This window comes from Aquarana catesbeiana, linkage group LG01 (genome assembly GCF_042186555.1).
Source record: "Aquarana catesbeiana isolate 2022-GZ linkage group LG01, ASM4218655v1, whole genome shotgun sequence".
Classification (NCBI taxonomy): Eukaryota; Metazoa; Chordata; class Amphibia; order Anura; family Ranidae; genus Aquarana; species Aquarana catesbeiana.
Window position 1 is genome coordinate 117,887,126 of NC_133324.1, and position 20,637 is coordinate 117,907,762.

At 45.0% G+C, this 20,637-nt stretch overlaps 1 protein-coding gene across 1 annotated transcript in view; it reads right to left on the bottom strand.

Moving 5' to 3' along the window:
• SLC30A5 (solute carrier family 30 member 5) overlaps nt 1–20,637 on the bottom strand; it is a 94,691-nt gene that overhangs the window by 38,168 nt on the left and 35,886 nt on the right. The window contains exons 5-8 of the mRNA XM_073623278.1: nt 12,312–12,399; nt 12,070–12,157; nt 3,389–3,465; nt 1,690–1,860 (exon numbers count right to left, since the gene is read on the bottom strand). Coding sequence (XP_073479379.1) covers nt 1,690–1,860; nt 3,389–3,465; nt 12,070–12,157; nt 12,312–12,399 — 424 coding nt within the window. The remainder of the gene's footprint in view (nt 1–1,689; nt 1,861–3,388; nt 3,466–12,069; nt 12,158–12,311; nt 12,400–20,637) is intronic.

The window sequence follows — 20,637 nt, forward strand, 5'->3', positions numbered from 1 at the left end:
GTATCAGAAAATGGTATCAGAAATAGTATCAGAAAACATACAAAACGGAAAATACAAGCAAATTACCTTTTACTATTGCCTTCAAAATAATCCCCATCCTTCACAAAACATTTTTGGCAACATTCATAAAGCTTCTGGAAACTTTCAGCCTCTTTAGGAATCGATTGCAGAACCGCTGTCAAGCATTCTTGGATGATGCGATCCTTGTTGAGGAAGGCGATCAACATTGTCTTGATCTTGGACTTTTGCAGGCAACGCTTTTTGAGTCGCAGGGAAGACGGTGAACTTCATTCCATCGATTGTCACTTGGATTCCGGCTCAAACTGCACCAGGCCTCATCCCCTATGACGATGGTTTGAAGAAAGGATGGATCCTGGTCACATATGGTAATGCAATCTCCAAAGGTTTCCATCTATTTTGCTTTTTGTTCGTCTGTCTGCTTGTGCGGCACAAACCGGAAACAGATCTTCTGCTTGCCCAAACCGCCGCGGGCGATGGTGCGCACCGTGTCCTTGCTAATGACCAATTCCTCGCCATCAATCATAGTGTCAGTCGTCGATATCGTACCAGTATTTGTCGCACTTGCTTCCTCATGTGTGGGATTCTGTCCACAGCCGACTCGAACGTGCCTCATCCTCAGTCATTTCCTTCCAGTCACAAAAGCGTGTAAACCAGATAAACACATTTTCTGCCCAAGGCTTCCATCCCGTACACTTGCACCTCAATTGCCATTTTCCCCAGTCTGTAGCAAAACTTGAAGGTCACTCCATTGCTCTGAGACCATACCTCCCACTCTGACTGCCGGCAGTCGCTCGTACTTCATGCTAGGTGGTGCTTCTCGACATGTCTCTGGATAGCGCACCTGGGCTATGTTGACGTTGAGATATCTGACCAAACTTTTTAGACACACCTCGTAAACACTTTGTGCTAGGTAAGGAAAGGGGTGTGCTTGACTAGGTTTGGTGGATTACAAGGTGAACTGGGCAGTGTGCTCAAACTCTGGTGCCTGTTGGATGACACTGCAACTGTTGTAATAGAAAAGTGGAGGTAAAACTATGTAACCAGGACTTGTTCGTACAATGCCTACTAAACCAATGTCCAAGTTTGTGACTTCAACTGGCCTTTATAAAACATAAATTCTCTATTAAAGGGGGTTGTAAAGTCAGAAGGTTTTTTTATCCGAATGCATTCTATGCATCAAGATAAAAACTCCTTCTGTGTGCAGCAGCTCCCTTAATACTTACCCGAGATCCCTCTCTGTCCAGTGATGTCCACAAGTGTCTCAGTCATCCCAGAATCCCAGAATTTGTGTAGAGTTTACTTAAATACTAACTGTGTCCTTGAAACTGCACAGCATAAATCAATGGATTGCTGATAACTAGGTTATAGACAGGTGTACCTAAAAAAAATCTTGTTTTTCCTAAAATAGTTAGCCTAATCAACCTGTATATTGTCAATCAGATCCTGACAATTTGGTCTGTTGCAGTTCCAAGAAAGGCTAATACTTTCTCTATGATTAAATAACATTACACAAGAAATAAAGTCTGCAGGCCAATTCAGTTATGAGACACAGATAGATCTGCTTTTTGTCTCTTGGACTGAGCCTAATGCAATACTGCCAAAGAGAAGCAATCTGGACGTTTGTACTACACATAACTGAACGTGTCTGCAGATAGAGAAGGTGATTACCTCAGTAGTTGCGGCCAAGACGATGACCCATGGGCACAGTAATATGACAGACACAAGGTGAGACAAGGTCTGCAGACGCTTGGCTCCACCAATATCTAAAGAAAGCTTTCTGGAAGCTGTGTGGAAACCAACATTGCAACATAAAGCCAACGCAAGCAACAGTACTCCTCCCTGAAAGCAACAAGAAAACAGATGCACTTCAATGAAATAAGTATTTATGCACAATGCAAAATCATTTAACAAAAGCACAAAACGAGGTCACGAATATTGAGAAATGAAACTGGACTGATGTATAAAGCAGAGTGGTCATCACTATGGAAAGCTCATTTTAGTAATAGTGCTGATAAACCCACCCCACTTTTACCTCTTATAGCGGAACTAAAGTCCCACTCAAAATTGCGAGCACACAGGCTCTTCATTGCAGAAGAGATATGCAATAACTCTTCTGCAATAAAAGAAACCTACCTGCCTGTACATAGTATTTGTAATGTACACTGAGCTGCGAAAGCGCAGTTAACGTTACGATCCTGCACTCTGCCTGTGTGCCAGGATGGCTGTCATTCCATGCCGACCAATAAAGACGGACACATTCCGTCACCTGGAAAAAGCCAGGTACAAGATGTCGGCAAGGGTCATCACACCATGGAAGGGTATAACATGCTTTAAAGGAGAAGTCCAGCCAAAGCTCGTTCGATCACAGGAGTGCAATTCGTTTTGCATTACTGTGACCCATTTTCAGCAGAGAGCGGGTTGGAGTCCGCTCTCTGCTGACGTCACGGATTTCAGTCCAGTCACCGCGTCATCCCGACAATGGGAGTCTGGATCCACCAGGTGCCTGGACTGACACCACACTCAGCCTCTTAGCGAGCCACTGAGAGCCTGAACTGGCCGCTCCCTGCCGCTTCACAGCCCAGCGATCCAGTGAGCGAGGAGGAGGCAGAGTGGAGAGCTGCTGATTGACAGTCAGCAGCTCTCTGCTCGGGAACTGTCAGAACTGAGTGATCGGCGGTGTTCAATCGCTCAGTTCTTAGTGTAGGGGCGCCGGGGGACAGATGCAGCAATGGACTGATGCTGCATCCACCTAGGTAAGTATAACTGGGGGGAAAAAAATAATCCTTTACTTCTCTTGCAACATGTTGCTGCAGGTCAGACTACGGTCGTGCCAAATATATGGGACAAGCGAATGAACTGGCTTTTATACATGTACCCTTGTAAGCACAGGTTGGACATTAAAAATGTGTTTGAGGGGCTAAATGTAACAGGCTGCAAGGGCCATGCATCATTTCATCATAAATGTAGCCGGTAAACCAGTCAGAATGTAGCATGACCCTTTACAGAGAAAGAAAGGTTTAGGGATTACAATAACAAATACACATATTATATTAAATAAGAATATACTACACAACGGGTAAATAAGGAGGATATAAATGTAAGACAGCCTACGACTGATAAGGGTAGAATAGACTAAATTGAGGCAAGGGCGTCTTTGGCAGAGTGCACATTCTGAAACTTAAAGCTTTCAAATATCTGAAGGGTTGTGTATTTGATAATCAAATATAAAATTACCAGTTACATTTACCGGTAACAGGTTTTCTAGGAAATCTTCCAGGATGGCAGGCCTACTTAGGTGTGCCGTCCTGGAAGATGACTGGAGAAAAACGGATCCAGATCTCTGCAGTAAAGTGGAAGGGAGTCTTACCTTATGATCAGCAACTCCTAAGAGGGAGAATGCTGTGTATAGGAAATGTGTTAGGGCACTGTCATGGTGTCCTTCAGCTGATACAGAACAGTTAAGAAAAAAATAAAAAATAAAAACAGAATCTAACATACATCAATTAAAACGCAAAACCTTGAAGCACATTCACAGTTTGCAAACACAACTCAAGGGAGGAAAAAAGTAAATAAACCTATATATGTTCTCTTAAACCCTTGCACACCAGAAATCAGGAGTGACTTCACTACAAGTCAGTCTCTTACTTTCCACAGCATGGCCAAAGTTTAGGGGCTGGAATTGGAGGTGCTTCGACATGTTACAGGAAGAGGGGGGCACAGGGAGGACCTAAGCACTGTGAGTATACATTCTAAGGCCTTGTTCACACAGGCCATACAAAACCCCAATGCCTGTGCAGGGCCATGTTTACCAGCACAAGGCTGCACAGGTGTTCCATTCCATCCATTGATGAATATAGGGACACAGTATCTGCAGGGACACAGCCGCTGCATCCTGATATGACATCCAAGCGGGTGTGTGTGTGTAGATTCCTGAATTCCCACTATCTGCGTTCGGAGACCAGCACACACCCACACCCATGTGGATGTCATATTGGGACTGCCAAGTTTTTTTGAAATTTGTCTTCCTGCTGGGGAGATTCACCTCTCTATTTGTCCTAGTGACTACCATCATCAAGACAGAAGTGAGGGGAAACCCTATGTTTTAGAACTGTTGTGAGCAAGGTGAAAGGAGTGATTGGGACAAATGTTATAGTGAAAAACTATGCAGGAAGGAAATATTTTTTCCTCGCTTCCTTTTGCATTGCTAATGATTTGTGAATTGTTCATTTCCTGGTCATTTCTGTCCCACAAATATGTCATCTCACACCTGTCATATTCCATAATCCATACAAGCAATGTGTAAAAATTCAGCACTGATTTTATAAACTAGTAATTTCTCTAGAGAGCAGATTCCAATTTACAACTACAAACTTTTAATGAATCTTTACAAATGTGTCAGCAAAAACAACGCTTTTCAAAAAAAATACATGGTTGTAATATAAACCTTTAACAGTAACAAAGGTTGGCTGTACTTTGTATTCCCTAACGTTAACATTATATGCTACATCACTGTCAACTGTGCTTAAAACTAGTCTTTGGAAAACTATCTTGCTATACTGAAAATAATCTGATCTTCATTTTAAATATATCACAGGTGCTCAACCTTTTGAAGAGTGAGGGCCACTTAAGTAATTTAGTAACTGGTCACAGGCCACAATGACATTAAATGGTTTAGAATATCGAATTACCTAGGCCAATTTTCAGCTTTTAGCGCTGTCAGTGTTTGAATGACAACTGCGTGGTCATACAATGCTGTACCCAAATTACATTTTGATCATTGTTTTCACACAAATCCAGCTTTCTTTTGGTGGCATTTAATCACCACTGAGTTTTTTTGTTTTTTGCTAAACAAAAAAAAGAAAGAAAATTAAAAAACAAAAATTTTTTTCATAGTTTGTTATAAAATGATGCGCACTGATGAAGCGACACTGATTGGCAGCACTAGTGGGCACTGTTGGGACTGCACTGATAATCAGTGCCCCAATTATCAGTGTCAATGTCCCTTTAACACAAGCTGGTTTTTGGCTCGCTTTTTCTCTCCTCACGCTGTGAGCATGAGGAAAGAAAAAGCAGATAACTGGCTTGTGTGGATATCCACGATCAGCTGTCATGGGACACAGCTGATCACATGGTAGAGGGTCGCTGTGATCGGCCCTTTACCCCGCGGGAAGCGCAATCACGGGAGGACATCCATGTACCATTTTTTATCACTTTTACAGGACTGTGAAAATGTAACCCCCCCCCCATGCATATACACACACAAGTGCAGAAAAGGCATAGGACTGGCAAGCATATGCAAACTGTGATTGCACCAAACTAGACTTGAAAAAACTATCATAATGAAGATAGAACAAAGAGTACAGCATAAGAAGTATACACAAACAATTATTATAGAGAGGGAGAGATCTCTCTCTCTCTCTCTCTCTCTCTCTCTCTCTCTCTCTCTCTCTCTCTCTATATATATATATATATATCTCTCTATCTATATACACATACATACATAATAAAGACCCCCAAAAAGTACGTAGAAAAAAAAAAATCAGGAATAAAACAAAAATAAAATGAATGTATATCAATATACATTGATTGGAACAGAGAGCACAAGAAGCAACCACTGAATATATAAGTGAGAACACACACACACGTGTGTAGAGGTCGACCGATATATCGGCCGATATTTGGGGTTTTTTACTTAATCGGCATCGGCCGATTGTGCTGATAAAAAAAAGCCGATATAGCTTCAGCGCGACTTGCAAAAGACTTCTGTAATAGAAGTCAGTGTTAGGCTCGATTCACACAGGGGCAACGCGACTTTGCAACGCGACTTCAACGCGACTTGTGGATCCGACTTTGCCCTGCGACATGTGTCCGACTTTCAATGAACGGGGATCCGACTTGGATCCCCGCCACTGTGTTTGGTATGAATCTTTAGGGGGAACTCTGCGCCAAATTTTAAATAAAAGACCGGCATGGGTTCCCCCTCCAGGAGCATACCAGGCCCTTGGGTCTGGTATGGACCTTGAGGGGAACCCCCTACGCCGAAAAAACGGCGTGGGGGGTCCCCCCCAATCCATACCAGACCCTTATCCGAGCACGCAGCCCGGCCGGACAGGAATGGGAGTGGGGACGAGCGAGCGCCCCCCCCCCTCCTGAACCGAACCAGGCCGCATGCCCTCAACATGGGGGGTTGGTGCCTTGGGGGAGGGGGCGCGTTGCGGGCCCCCCCCCCAAAGCACCTTGTCCCCATGTTGATGAGGACAAGGGCCTCTTCCCAACAACCCTGGCCGTTGGTTGTCGGGGTCTGCGGGCGGAGGGGTTATCGGAATCCGGGAGCCCCCTTTAATAAGGGGGCCCCCAGGTCCCGGCCCCCCACCCTATGTGAATGAGTATGGGGTACATCGTACCCCTACCCATTCACCTAGGGAAAAAGTGTCAATTTAAAAAAAAACACTACATAGATTTTTAAAGTATTTTATTAGACAGCTCCGGGGGTCTTCTTCCGACTTCGGGGGTCTCTCCGGTTCTTCTTCACGCTCTCCGGATCTTCCTCCGGGGTCCTCCGCTCTCTTCTGCCGCTCTTTTGCTAAAGCGGAGGAGCCCGGTCTTCCGTCTTCTGACCTCTTCTCTTCTTCTGATGTTGACACGACGCTCTCTCCGGTTAGAATGCTCTCTGTGCGCTCTGCTCTGACTTATATAGGTGGTGACCCCGCCCCCTTATGCCGTCACAGTCCCTGGGCATGCTGGGACTATGACTGCATAAGGGGGCGTGGTCATTGGGTGATGACCACGCCCCCTAAAACGTCACAGTCCCAGCATGCCCAGGGACTGTGACGGCATAAGGGGGCGTGGTCACCACCTATATAAGTCAGAGCGGAGCGCTCAGAGTGCATTCCAGCCCCAGAGAGCGTCGTGTCAACATCAGGAGAAGAGGGCAGAAGGCAGAAGATTGAAGACCGGGTTCCTTCGCTATAGCAAAAGAGCAGCAAAAGAGCAGAAAATAGCGGAGGAGCCCGGCAGAAGACCCGGAGAGCGCGGAGAAGAACCGGAGAGACTCCGAAGTCGGAAGAAGACCCCCGGAGCTGTCTAATAAATTACTTTAAAAATCTGTGTAGTGTTTTTTTTTAAATTGACACTTTCCCTAGGTGAATGGGTAGGGGTTCGATGTACCCCATACTCATTCACATAGGGTGGGGGCCGGGATCTGGGGGCCCCCTTATTAAAGGGGGCTCCCGGATTCCGATAAGCCCTCCGCCCGCAGACCCCGACAACCAACGGCCAGGGTTGTCGGGAAGAGGCCATTGTCCTCATCAACATGGGGACAAGGTGCTTTGGGGTGGGGGGGCCGCAGCGCGCCCCCCTTCCCCAAGGCACCAACCCCCCCATGTTGAGGGCATGCGGCCTGGTACGGTTCAGGATGGGGGGGGGCGCTCGCTCGTCCCCCACCCCCATTCCTGTCCGGCCGGGCTGCGTGCTCGGATAAGGGTCTGGTATGGATTGGGGGACCCCCCACGCCGCCTTTTCGGCGTAGAGGGTTCCCCTCAAGGTCCATACCAGACCCAAGGGCCTGGTATGCTCTTGGAGGGGGAACCCATGCCGGATTTTTATTTAAAATTTGGCGCGGAGTTCCCCCTCAAGATCATCTGAGCACAAGTCGCATGCCGAAGTCGGATCATGCGAGACGGCGATCCGACCTTGATCCGACTTCAATGATAGTCAATAGGCTGAAGTCGGATCAAAGTAGTACAGGGAGTACGCTCTGAAGTCGGAGCGACTTCAGTAGTGTCTATTAAGACGCTCCCATTCACTTGAATGTGAATCTCTTTCTGGGGCGACTTGGGGCGACTTGAGGGCGTACAAGTCGGATCCCAAGTCGTCCCAGTGTGAACCGACCCTAGTTGCCTGTGTGAAGCGACTTCTCCCCCTCTCTGGGCAGCCTGCCAAATCTGATAAAAAGAACCTGAAGGATACAATGTTTACACTTATGAATGAACTAAATTCCGTGTGTAGAAGTTCTCAGTTTAACCATTTAAAGACTAAATCTTTTCTGACATTTGTTGCTTACAAGTAAAAATCCTGTATTTTATGCTAGAAAATCACTTAGAACCCCCAAACATTATATATATATATTTTTTTTAGCAGAGACTCTAGGGAATAAAATAGCGGTTGTTGCAATATTTTATGTCACACGGTATTTGCGCAGTGGTCTTTCAAATGCAATTTAAAAAAAAAAAAATACACTAATAAATTTAAAAAAAAACTAAGCAGTAAAGTCCTTTTTTTTTCATCCAGAAGTTTTGATTACCTGTTTTTGTGTATTTAATATTTAAGAGAGGTGTTTTTTTATATTTTTTTATCTAAATTCTACATACAAGTGAACTGATTGGAGGTTTGTTTTGTTTAATAAATGTTTAAATGTAAAAAAATTTCTGTATCACTGAAGGTTGCTTTCACACTGGAGCGGGCATGCGTTGACGGTAAAACGCTGCTAGTTTTAGCAGCTCTTTACCATCATTTTAGCGGCGCTAGTCGGCTGCTAGCAGGGCGCTTATAACCCAGCTAGCGGCCGAGGAAGGGGTTAAATGCGCCCCTGAAGCGCCGCTGCCGAAACGCTTTGCAGGCGCTTCGGCAGCGGTGCGCATTCATTTCAATGGGCAGGAGTGGTGGTATACACCGCTCCAAAGATGCTGCTTGCAGGACTTTTTTAACATCCTGCCAGCACATCGCCTCAGTGTGAAAGCACTCGGGCTTTCACACTGAGACTGCAGGGGAGCCGTTTGACAGGCACTTTACAGGTGCTATTTTTAGCCCAAAAGCGCCTGAAAAACGCCCCATTGTGAAAGGGGTCTAACTGTTAGATTTTATGAGATGAAGGTAAAAAAAAAAAAAAAAGAAAAAAAAAAAAAAAAAAAAAAAAATCGGCCTAATGTATCGGCCCAAAAAAATCGGCATCACATATCGGCCATCGGCCACCGCGATTTGTAAATATCGGCATCGGCCAGAGAAAAACCCATATCGGTCGACCTCTACACGTGTGTTCTCACTTATATATTCAGTGGTTGCTTCTTGTGTTCTCTGTTCCAGATTAACTAACCAATGTATACTGATTTACATTCATTTTCTTTTATTCCTGATTTTTTTTTTTTTTTCGAGAGAGAGATCGAGAGAGGGAGATCGAGAGAGGGAGATCGAGAGAGGGAGATCGAGAGAGGGAGATCGAGAGAGGGAGATCGAGAGAGGGAGATCGAGAGAGGGAGATCGAGAGAGGGAGATCGAGAGAGAGATTATATATAGCGATCGAAAAAAAATTACAAGTAGAAAAATGACTACATAACACACATACATGTATACAATCAGATCGCAAATCCAACAACAGAAAAAGTCCTCTTTTGAACTCATAGAAACATCTAAATATATGTAAAAGTACACGCGGAAATATATAAGTGTTTGGAAAGTATGAGACCAAAAAACTTTCAAAAACAAATTGCAAGAAGCAGAGATGTAAAAAATGGCGTGCTAAATAAAAATGCAGCAATGGATATCCAATATTTACAAATGCTACATTAAAGCAATAAACATCATAAGAAAAACGAGGGCAATCTAAAACCATCCAAGTATCATGATTGATAAAATATTATGACGACCTTGTGCAATCCAATAATATATGAATACTTAACAACATGCCGACCAGTGCATGACGATATACGTCGGCACAATGGCACGGCTGGGCAAATGGGTGTACAAGTACGTCCCCTTTAAATCGTGGCAGTGGGGGTGCGTGTGCCCGCCGCGTACCCTGTAACCGTGCCCGCGGGTCCTATGGACTCGATGTCCGCCGAGGGCCCGCGATCGTGTCACGGAGCGGTAGAACGGGGAGATGCTCCCTGTCATCGGGAGCAGTGATCTCTGTCATGTTCTAGTGAGGCAATCCCCCTCCCACAGTTAGAATCACTCCCTTGGACACACTTAACCCCTTGATCGCCCCCTAGTGTTTAACCCCTTCCCTGCCAGTGTCATTTACACAGTAATCAGTGCATTTGCGCAAACCAATATACACTTATTGCACTTTTTTTTTTTAACAAAAATATGTAGAAGAATACATATCAGCCTAAACGGAGAAAGAAGTTTTTTTATATATTTTTGGGGATATTTATTATGGCAAAAAGTAAAAAAATATTGCTTTTTTTCAGAATTGTCGCTCTTTTTTTGTTTATAGCGCAAAAAATAAAAACCGCATTGATCAAATACCAATGTCAAAGTGATAAGCCTTATCACAAAAAGTGCTGTTCATGAATGAGAACATAAAAACGATCTAATTTTAGTCAAGAAAATGTGTGATATCCCATTTGGAATTTAAACCGTATGGTATATTGAGTTTTGAAATGAAAGATCCAAAAAAACCTCTCTCGTTTACACAGAGATCTAAACGCATCCCCTCCTCTTTTAGGCGGGCTGACTTTCTCAAGGATCTGTACTCCCACTGCCGAGGTGTTACCATTGTGGTATTGATTAAATTGGAGTGCAACATTGGTGGAATGATTTTTCTCAATACTGGATAAATGCTCAATGAATCTATCCCTGAATTGTCTGATTGTGCATCCAATGTACTGTACATTGCAGAGTCTGCATGTGATGATATACACAACATGTTTGGTATTGCAATTATAGAATGACCGCAGTCTCTGTTCTTTCACAGTAGAATAAGAATGCACAACCTCCCCTTTGATAATATGCCTACAACAAAGACATTTGGATACACTGCAGCTGAAATTGCCACTGAGGTGTAACCATGTTGTAGACTGTGTTTTGTTGGTGGTAAATAAACTGGGTGATAAGGAATTACCTAGGGATGGAGCTCTCCTTGAAACCATATTGACACCATCCTTCAATAGATCAGCACAAGTCTGATCTTCAGAAAGGATGGGACAATACCTGTATACAATCCTTCTTATATCCTCAAACTCCAAGCTGAAAGGTGTACTGAGCGTGAGTCGCTGTTTACTGAATCCCTTGTTGTTGCTCCTAGAATCCTTGTGTTTATTTCCACTGAGCAAATCATTTCTATCTTTGGCTCTCGCAATGAACAGGGCTCTATCTAGCATCCACCTCGGATAACCCCTCTGTATAAAACGTAAGTAAAGAGCCTCAGCATCCTCCTCAAAAACCCGTTGGTCACTACATATACAGCGAACCCTGAAAAATTGACCTACTGGAATGCCTTTGATTATATGGCGAGGGTGTCCTGATCCCACCATCAGCAGTGTATTACCAGAGAGGGGTTTTCTATACAGGGAAGTCTGCATACCAGAATCACGGCCACACAGATGGACATCTAAAAAACAGATGTCTGTGTTGTTTGACTGGCCTGTAAACCGAAGAGTTCTGTCATTATTATTCAGATATTTGAGGAAATTCTCCAAAGTGCCAAAACGGTTATCCATGATAAATATAAGATTATCTATGTAACGTTTGAACATTCTAATGTGGGATCTGAAAGGGTTGGTGCCGACATAAATGAAATGGTGTTCCCACCAACCCATGTACAAGTTGGCAAGTGAGGGCGAAAATTTAGCACCCATTGCTGCTCCGCACCTCTGGAGAAAGTATTCCTCATTAAACATGAAGTTATGTGTTAAAAGTTACTCCAAAGCTTCCAACACATATAAACGAACCTCAATAGTAAGATTGGTATGATGTTCCAAGTAAAATCCAACTGCTGCAATGGCCAATCCATGTGGAATTGACGAATGCAGACTGCATACATCACAGGAGATCTACATAGCATGCACATCCCACTGTGTGTCACATGCAATGTTTAAAAGGTGATTAGTATTCTTCAAGTGACTAGGGAGTGTGCTAACCAGAGGTTGCAGAACACCATCCAGCCATTGGCCCAGTCGCTCATTAAGAGAGCCAATCTCGGAGATGATGGGCCTCCTCTGTAATAGATCTAACCCTTTGTGGGTCTTGGGAAGGTGATGGAAAATTGATATCACTAGACTTGCACCTGGCTATGAAAAGATTACAAAGTAAAACCTCAATAAAGGATACGGTGTTCTGCAATTTTGGCCATCAGATCGTCATTATCAAAGAGAAGTAAACATATAACAGCTATGATAAAAAAGGCTGCACCCCGAGTCTGTGTAAAGAGAAAAAAAAAAAAAAAAAAGTACTGTTAAAGAGTTAGAGCCAAAATAATATAAAGAAAAGTCTTTTGTGTAAACACTGTTGTAATGCAGAATAATCAGATAAGAATGTCTGCTCTAAGTATAGTTTGTTACTTTGGCAAATACCTTGGATGGAACTCCATTGGAACCAGTGAAAAGCACTGTAAGCAATGTTACAGCCACAATATCACTGTGTTCAATCAGCAGCAACGTCCTGCAAAACAAATATAAAACCAAATGAACCAGTATAGAGAGATGGTGATAATTATAGAACAAAGGCTATTGAGAGACTTTTAGAAATGTGCACATTTTGTTATAAGCTGCCTTTTTATTACAAATTAAGGTGGTTTTGTACATGGACTCATTTTTTTGATAACGTTAAAAAAAAAAAAAAAAAATAATAAAAAAAACCAGTTAATGCATTCTTAAAAAGTAGAAAAGAGGTTGAACTGGACCAGCTGAATACACAACATTTTTATCCCCGGGATAATAATAGGTCATTTGTTTTCAACACTGAAAGTAAAATCAGCAGGTTTCCAAACTTTCACCACTCCAGTGTCCCTTAAAAGTGCCTGTAAACCCCATTTGTTTTTTTAAATAACAAGCATGTTATACTTACCTGCCACGCCAGGGCTTCTGGCTCCTCCTTTTCTAAGTATGACACCATAGGAATTTAGGCTCACCAACGGGCTTGATCTCGGGCCATGCTGTCTGTGTTGACACAGACCGTGCGGCTCGGCCCCATCCTTGCTCCCTCATCACAGAATTTGATTGACAACAGCAGGAGCCAATGGCTCCCGCTACTATCAATCTGCCCTGTAAGGAGAGAGAAACTCGCTGGATTGAGATAAGACCCAGGTAAGTTTAAGGGGGAGGGGGGATGGGAGAGCTGCATTGTGGTGAAAAAAAAAAAAAAAAACACCTTCTACCTTTAGAACCACTTTAAGCTTAACCTAGCACTAAACCTTCAGCCTAATTGTTTATACATGACCAAAAGTGAACCCCTAATACTTTTAACATTCACCCAAAAAAAATTATAAATCAGCCACTAAACCCTAGTCCATGCACTAAAACCAAACCCTTTACTTACTGACGCTGACCCTTCTAAAGGGCTGGTCCCCACCAACTGGATATTTTGTAATGCCTGAGGCAGTACATGGGTTCCCAATAAAGTGATCCTTCTTTCACCTCATGAGCCTCTCTCATCCAACAGTGCTGAAAGCTACTGCTTTGGCTTAGGGACAGATGAGATAATTAAGCTTGTTCCTAATTTTTACTGACAGTCTACTAACGAGAATGGTACCAGCTAATTGGAGAAAAGCCAGTGTAGCACCAATATTTAAAAAAGAGCCAAAATACATCCCTGGGAATTACAGACCACTTAGCCTAACATCAATAGTATGCAAGCTCTTGGAGGGGATAAGGGACTATATACAAGATTTTAGTAATTAAAACAGTATCATTAGCAGTAATCAGCACTGATTCATGAAGAATCATTCTTGCCAAACCAATCTATTAACCTTCTATGAGGAGGTGAGCTGCCATCTAGATAGAGGAAGGCCCGATGTGGTGTATCTGGATTTTGCAAAAGCATTTGACACAGTTCCCCATAAACGTTTACTGTACAAAGTAAGGTCCGTTGACATGGACCATAGGGTAAGTACATGGTTTGAAAACTGGCTCCGGTGTGAGTTCAGAGGGTGGTGATAAATGGGGTGTACTCGAAATGGTCAGGGGTGGGAAGTGGGGTCCCCCAGGGTTCTGTGCTGGGACCAATCCTGTTTAATTTGTTCATAAACGACCTGGAGTATGGGGTAAATCTCTGTATTTGCAGAAGATACTGAGCTAAGCAGGGCAATAACTTCTCCGCAGGATGTGGAAACCTTGCAAGAAGATCTGAACAAATTAATGAGGTGGGCAACTACATGGCAAATGAGGTTTAATGTAGAAAAATGTAAAATAATGCATTTGGGTGGCAAAAATATGAATGCAATCTTCTCACTAGGGGGTGAACCTCTGGGGGAATCTAGAATGGAAAAGGACCTGGGGATCCTAGTAGATGATAGGCTCAGCAATGGCATGCAATGCCAAGCTGCTTATAACAAGGCAAACAGAATATTGGCATGCATTAAAAAAGGGGATTAACTCCAGGGATAAAGCGATAATTCTCCCACTCTACAAGACTTTGGTCCGACCTCACCTGGAGTATGCTGTCCAGTTCTGGGCACCAGTCCTTAGGAAGGATGTACTGGAAATGGAGCGAGTACAAAGAAGGGCAACAAAACTAATAAAGGGTCTGGAGGATATTAGTTATGAGGAAAGGTTGCGAGCACTGAACTTATTCTATCTGTAGAAGAGACGCTTGAGAGGGGATATGTTTTCAATTTACAAATACCATACTGGTATAAATCTTTTTTGGCGGAAGGGAGTTTAATAAGATACGTGGCCACTCACTAAAATTAGAAGAAAATAGGATTTTTTATTACAGCTTACCTGTAAAATCCTTTTCTTTCGACGGACATCACGGGACACAGAGCCACAGTAATTACTGATGGGTTATAGGGTATCACTAGGTATTGGACACTGGTCACACCCTAATCAGGAAGTTCAACCCCCTATATAACCCCTCCCCTTCCAGGGATACCTCAGTTTTGTAGCAAAGCAGTATAGGTGTATTAGAAGAGGGGCGGGACCTCTGTGTCCCGTGATGTCCGTCGAAAGAAAAGGATTTTACAGGTAAGCTGTAATAAAAAATCCTATTTTCTTTTCTCGGACATCACGGGACACAGAGCCACAGTAATTACTGATGGGATGTCCCAAAGCAATGCCAACTGAGGGGGGGAATCACAACCAAGTAGGGTGCTATCAGACCTGAGGACCTTGTACCGCTGTCTGCAGCACACTACGCCCAAAGGCGATATCCTCATGCCTTCTCACATCCACCTGATAGAATCTGGTGAATGTATGAACTGAAGACCAGGTTGCGGCCTTGCAGATCTGAGCCATAGAGGCCCGGTGATGCACTGCCCAAGAAGCACCAATAGCCCTTGTGGAATGTGCCTTGATCTGAAACGGGGGAACCTTCCGTTTCAAACCGTAAGCTTGAATAATCAACTGTCGAATCCATTTAGAAATGGTCGCTTTTGACGCTGCCTGTCCTCTATTGGGACCCTCCGGCAGCACGAACAAGACATCCGTCTTGCGAATCTGAGCAGTTGCCTCCAGATAGGTCTTGACTGCTCTTACTACATCCAAAGAATGTAATGACCTTTCTTCCGAAGAACAAGGTTCTGGAAAAAAGGAAGGTAGCACAATGTCTTGGTTTAGATGAAAATCTGAAACCACCTTCGGTAAAAAAACTAGGATGAGGGCGCAGTACCACTCTATCCTTGTGTATAATCAAGTAAGGCTCTTTACAGGGAAGAGCTGCTATTTCTGATACTCTTCTAGCAGAAGAGATAGCTACCAGGAAAATTAGTTTCCTCGTCAGTAAGACCAAAGGAATCTGACGTATTGGTTCAAAAGGTTGTTTTTGTAACACCGATAGAACCAAGTTCAATTCCCAGGGGTTTAGGGGCGCCTTAACCGGAGGATTAAGACGCATCACCCCCTGTATAAAGTTTCGGATCAGAGAATGCGAAGCAAGCGGCCATTGAAACAACACTGATAAGGCCGACACCTGGCCCTTGATGGTACTCAAGGCCAGCTTCATCTCTAATCCTAATTGTAGAAAATCCAGAATTCTACCTATGACATATTTCCTGGGATGCCAACCCCTGGATTCACACCAGGATACATAAGCTTTCCAGACACTATGATAAATCATTCTGGAAGCTGGCTTCCTTGCCTTGATCAAGGTAGATATGACAGGACCTCAAAGCCCACGATCTTTCAGAACGTGGGATTCAATAGCCCACCCGTCAAATCTAGCATTTGTGAGGCAGGCTGGAACACCAGACCTTGAGCTAACAGGTCTGGGTGTATCGGTAGGGTCCACCGGGAACCCACCATCATCCCTGCTATTTCTGCTTATCAGATTCTTCTGGACCAAACGGGGGCCACCAGAAGTGCCGACTTCCCTTCTTGCCTGAGTCTGCGAAGGAGCCGTGGCAGTAGCAGAATGGGAGGGAATGCATAAATCGGTGAGAGCCGATGCCACGGAATCACCAACGCATCCGTCCTGCCTGCAAGAGGATCCCAGGCAACCGGTAGGAAGGATTTCCCCTTCTGTAGGTTTTCGGGTATGAGCCATCAACTGAGGCTCTGACGCATCGCATGCGATAGGTGCATTGGAAAGTTTAATGCCTGCACCTTCCTGTTCCAGGTCAACAGAATACTGTGTTACAACAGTTCTGCTTGGAACTGCGCATAGGGAACTGCTTCGAATGAAGCCACCATCTTCCCCTGCAGCCTTATACAAAGGCGGACAGAAAGACCCTTCTTGGCCCTGACTGTCAGAATCAGCTCCCTTAGAGCAGTGATCTTTGCCTGCAGACACTTCAGTTAAGCAGGAAAACTGGGCACATATAGGCCTGCATCTCTGATGCCTATTGATATCAGAAATTCTCCTCCCTGCAGGAGGGAGATTACTGTCTGAATTGATTCCAAACGAAAGGACTGCATCCTTGGGAATCGCTTCAGATCTCTCAAATCCAAAATGGGTCTGTCGTCCCCATTTGGTTTTCGGACCATAGAAAGATTGGAACAAAGTCTCAATCCTTGATCCTTTGTGGGAACCCCCACAATGACCTCTTGCGACAAAAGTCGCTTTATCGCTAGAAGGAGCGACTGCTTCTCTTCTGGCTTTCTGGGAACACCTGACCTGAGGAAACGAGGAGAGGGACATTCTTGGAACTCCAGTCTGTACCCTAAGGTTACCGTGGAGATCACCCATCTGTCCTGGAAGTCCTTCTGCCAGGGCCCTGAGAGCTGCAGCAGTCTTTCCCCCCACTCGAGCAAGCGGGGCGCCCCTTCATGAAGAGGTCTTAGTGTCTTGCTTAGAAGACCTTTTCCCCCAGGATTTCTTGTGTCCCTGGGGTTGACTCTTGTTTCTTGCCCCATACGGAGGAGACCCTCGTGACTGCCTGGAGGCTGATGCCCCTGGCGCTGGGGAAAGAGTCCGTTTAAAAGAGGGATGCTTACTCTTCTTCTTATCAGGTAAGAGAGTGCTTTTCCCACAGGAGATCATCTTGATATAATTATCCAAGTCCTCTCCAAACAACCTTTCACCACGGAAGGGAAACCCAGCCAGTAGCTTCTTACATGGTGCTTCGGCTGACCAGTTTTTCAACCATAAGATTCTACGTATATGCACCAACCCAAGCAAGAGGCGAGAGGTTTGCACGATAGAATCTCTAATGGCATCAACAGCATAACATAAAGCCGCAGGAAGGTTAGCAAACCCCTGGGCCTGCTGTTCAGGTAATACTTTGATGACCTGTTTAACATGGTCTCTTAAGTATTGACAGACTCCAATCGCTGCTACTGCAGGTTGGGCCACTGATCCTGCTAAAGAGAACACATCTTTCAATAAGAAGTCCATCTTTTTATCCACAGGATCTTTGAGCATCTGAGCGTTGTCTACAGGACAAGTCAGATTACTATTTACAGAGGAAATGGCCGCATCAATGGCCGGTATTCCCCACCTCTTAATAAACTTTTCTTCCATAGGATAAAGTGTAGAAAACTTTTTCGGCGGAAGAAATCGCTTATCTGGGTGATCCCACTCAGAATAAAGCAGCTTTTCAAGTAAATTATGAACAGGAAAAGCATGTGCTGCTTGGAAAGGTTTCAGTGACCCCAAAGCAGAAGAGGTTTCTGTAGTAGTTTCAGGTAGGGACAACTTAAATGTGGAGCGGACCAAACCAGTGAGGATCTGCACTAAGACTTTCTCCTCTTGGGAAGTCGCAGAGGGTCGCTCTCCACCTGAATCCTCCGAAGAGGAATCATCTGTCCCATCCCGATCCTCTGAAAGGAATTCATCTCCTTTATCCCAGAGCTCCTCTGACTGAGGGTCTTGGGAAGCAGAGGAAGGCCTTGTGCGTTTTCTTTCACTGCGTGAAGATGTAATCGCGGCCATTAGCTTTTTCTCTAATCCAGAAATGGTTGAGGAAAAAACTTCTTGTGTAATGTACACAGGGGCTGAAGTGCCGGCAGCAGATGTAGCCCCTAACCCCAATGGCTCTCCCTGTCCAGCTGCCCCTGGTCCCTCAGGAGGGGATGGTGTAGCAGACAGGGGGTCCTCAGAACCTGAACGAGACCCCCTAGTGCCTCTGGTTCTTGGGGTGCTTGAACCTCTTCTACCCATAGTGCAAAGCAACAAGGTGTGAGGTATCAAAAGCGAACACTGACTGCTGAGCGATGTAGTCTGGCTAAAAGCCTTGCTACCAAATGCCCAGTCCGGTGTTCTTTAGTAAATGCAGCCTAGGGGAATGCCTGTGTCCCACCTTACATGCGACTGTCAGCTCTGTGTCTCTCCAAAGCTCAGAGCACCTGTACAGTGTGCTTTAAATGGCCATGCTTTCTGGCACTGTGGGCGTCTGGGCACGCTGACGCTGTGCTGACGCCCCGCCCCCCCTTCCCCCCCCCCCCGTTTTTGAAAAACGAGCGCTTCCCGCGCGAGCCGACCCTTTCTGACAAGCCTGAAGGGAGGCTGGGGTTGGGGGAATAAGGAGGAGGCCGGCAGTAATGGGCCCTGCATCGCAATGCGGCTTCGGTGGCGGCGGCGGCAGCGGCTGTGACAGTGCGGTCTCACCCGCCTTACAGCATACCTGAGCCTTTCCCTAGCCTGGGGGGACCATCCCAGCAGAGAAAACCCCCCACCATCTACCTTTGGAGCTGGAGGAAGAGCTAATGCAGCGGACGCTGAGACAGATCAAACATGAAAAGGTTTGTGCTCTTGGCAGCCCCCGGTGGTCACAATAGGCACAGCATGCATTCACCTTAAAGGAGAAAAGCCACTAGAATTAAAATTCTGTGGAATCTCCTCTTACCTTATCCAGGCCGCAGGGTTCAGTTTACACAGACCCAGCCTTCGCCTCTCACGGTGGGCTCCGTTTGTGGAAAAACCGTCAGAGACTGGGGCCCCCATCAGTAGGGGGATCCTTCAGTTCTGGGCCTGTAAAGCACCTCGCCAGAAATTAGGAAGTTTAAAGCCATTTTCTGATCCGCGGGTCCAGCTCTCTAAAAAGAGAAGCGTTACAGGTAAAACCTCGTTTCTTCGGACACGAGGCCCGGGTACCATCCAATTCGGCCATGAAAAGACACTTTGAATGGATCCGGTCGCCTGGCTTGCCCCAGTATAGGATCTTAGAATATTCCTTTTGGAGCTTCAGCACAGGACATCTTTACACGTCCAACACCTAAGACACTGGTGTAAAAACTGAGGTATCCCTGGAAGGGGAGGGGTTATATAGGGGGTTGAACTTCCTGATTAGGGTGTGACCAGTGTCCAATACCTAGTGATACCCTATAACCCATCAGTAATTACTGTGGCTCTGTGTCCCGTGATGTCCGAGAAAAGAAAATAGGTTTAACCTTAAACTGCGTAGAAGGTTCCTTACTGTAATGCCCCGTACACACGGTCGGACTTTGTTCGGACATTCCGACAACAAAATCCATAGATATTTGTTCCGACGGATGTTGGCTCAAACTTGTCTTGCATACACACGGTCACACAAAGTTGTCGAAAAATCCGATCGTTCTAAACGCGGTGACGTAAAACACGTACGTCGGGACTATAAACGGGGCAGTGGCCAATAGCTTTCATCTCTTTATTTATTCTGAGCATGCGTGGCACTTTGTCCGTCGGATTTGTGTACACACGATCGGAATTTCCGACAACGGATTTTGTTGTCGGAAAATTTTATATCCTGCTCTCAAACTTTGTGTGTCGGAAAATCCGATGGAAAATGTGTGATGGAGCCTACACATGGTCGGAATTTCCGACAACAAGGTCCTATCACACATTTTCCGTCGGAAAATCCGACCGTGTGTACGGGGCATTAGAGCGGTTAGAATGTGGAATTCCCTTTCACAGGCGGTGGTCTCAGCGGGGGGCATCGATAGTTTCAAAAAACTATTAGATAAGCACTGAACGACCACAACATACAGGGATATATAATACAGGGATATGTAATACTGGCATATAATCACACACATATAGGTTGGACTTGATGGACTTTTTTCAACCTCACCTACTATGTAACTATATTTATTAAAGTGATTGTAAGGCGCTTTTAACAAGGGCGGACTGCTTGGGTCCGCCTGTCATTTTTTTAGGCGGACCAGATAGGACCATCTATTGCCCTCTAAGGAGCAGCGAGTATCAGCGTTGACACCCACCAACATCCGGACCGATCCTTTCCGCTAAAAACAGATGAATGTGGAATCTGCTCCCCATCCGTCTGGCGGATCGGATGACAGTTGGATGTAAATGGACAGGCAGTCCATT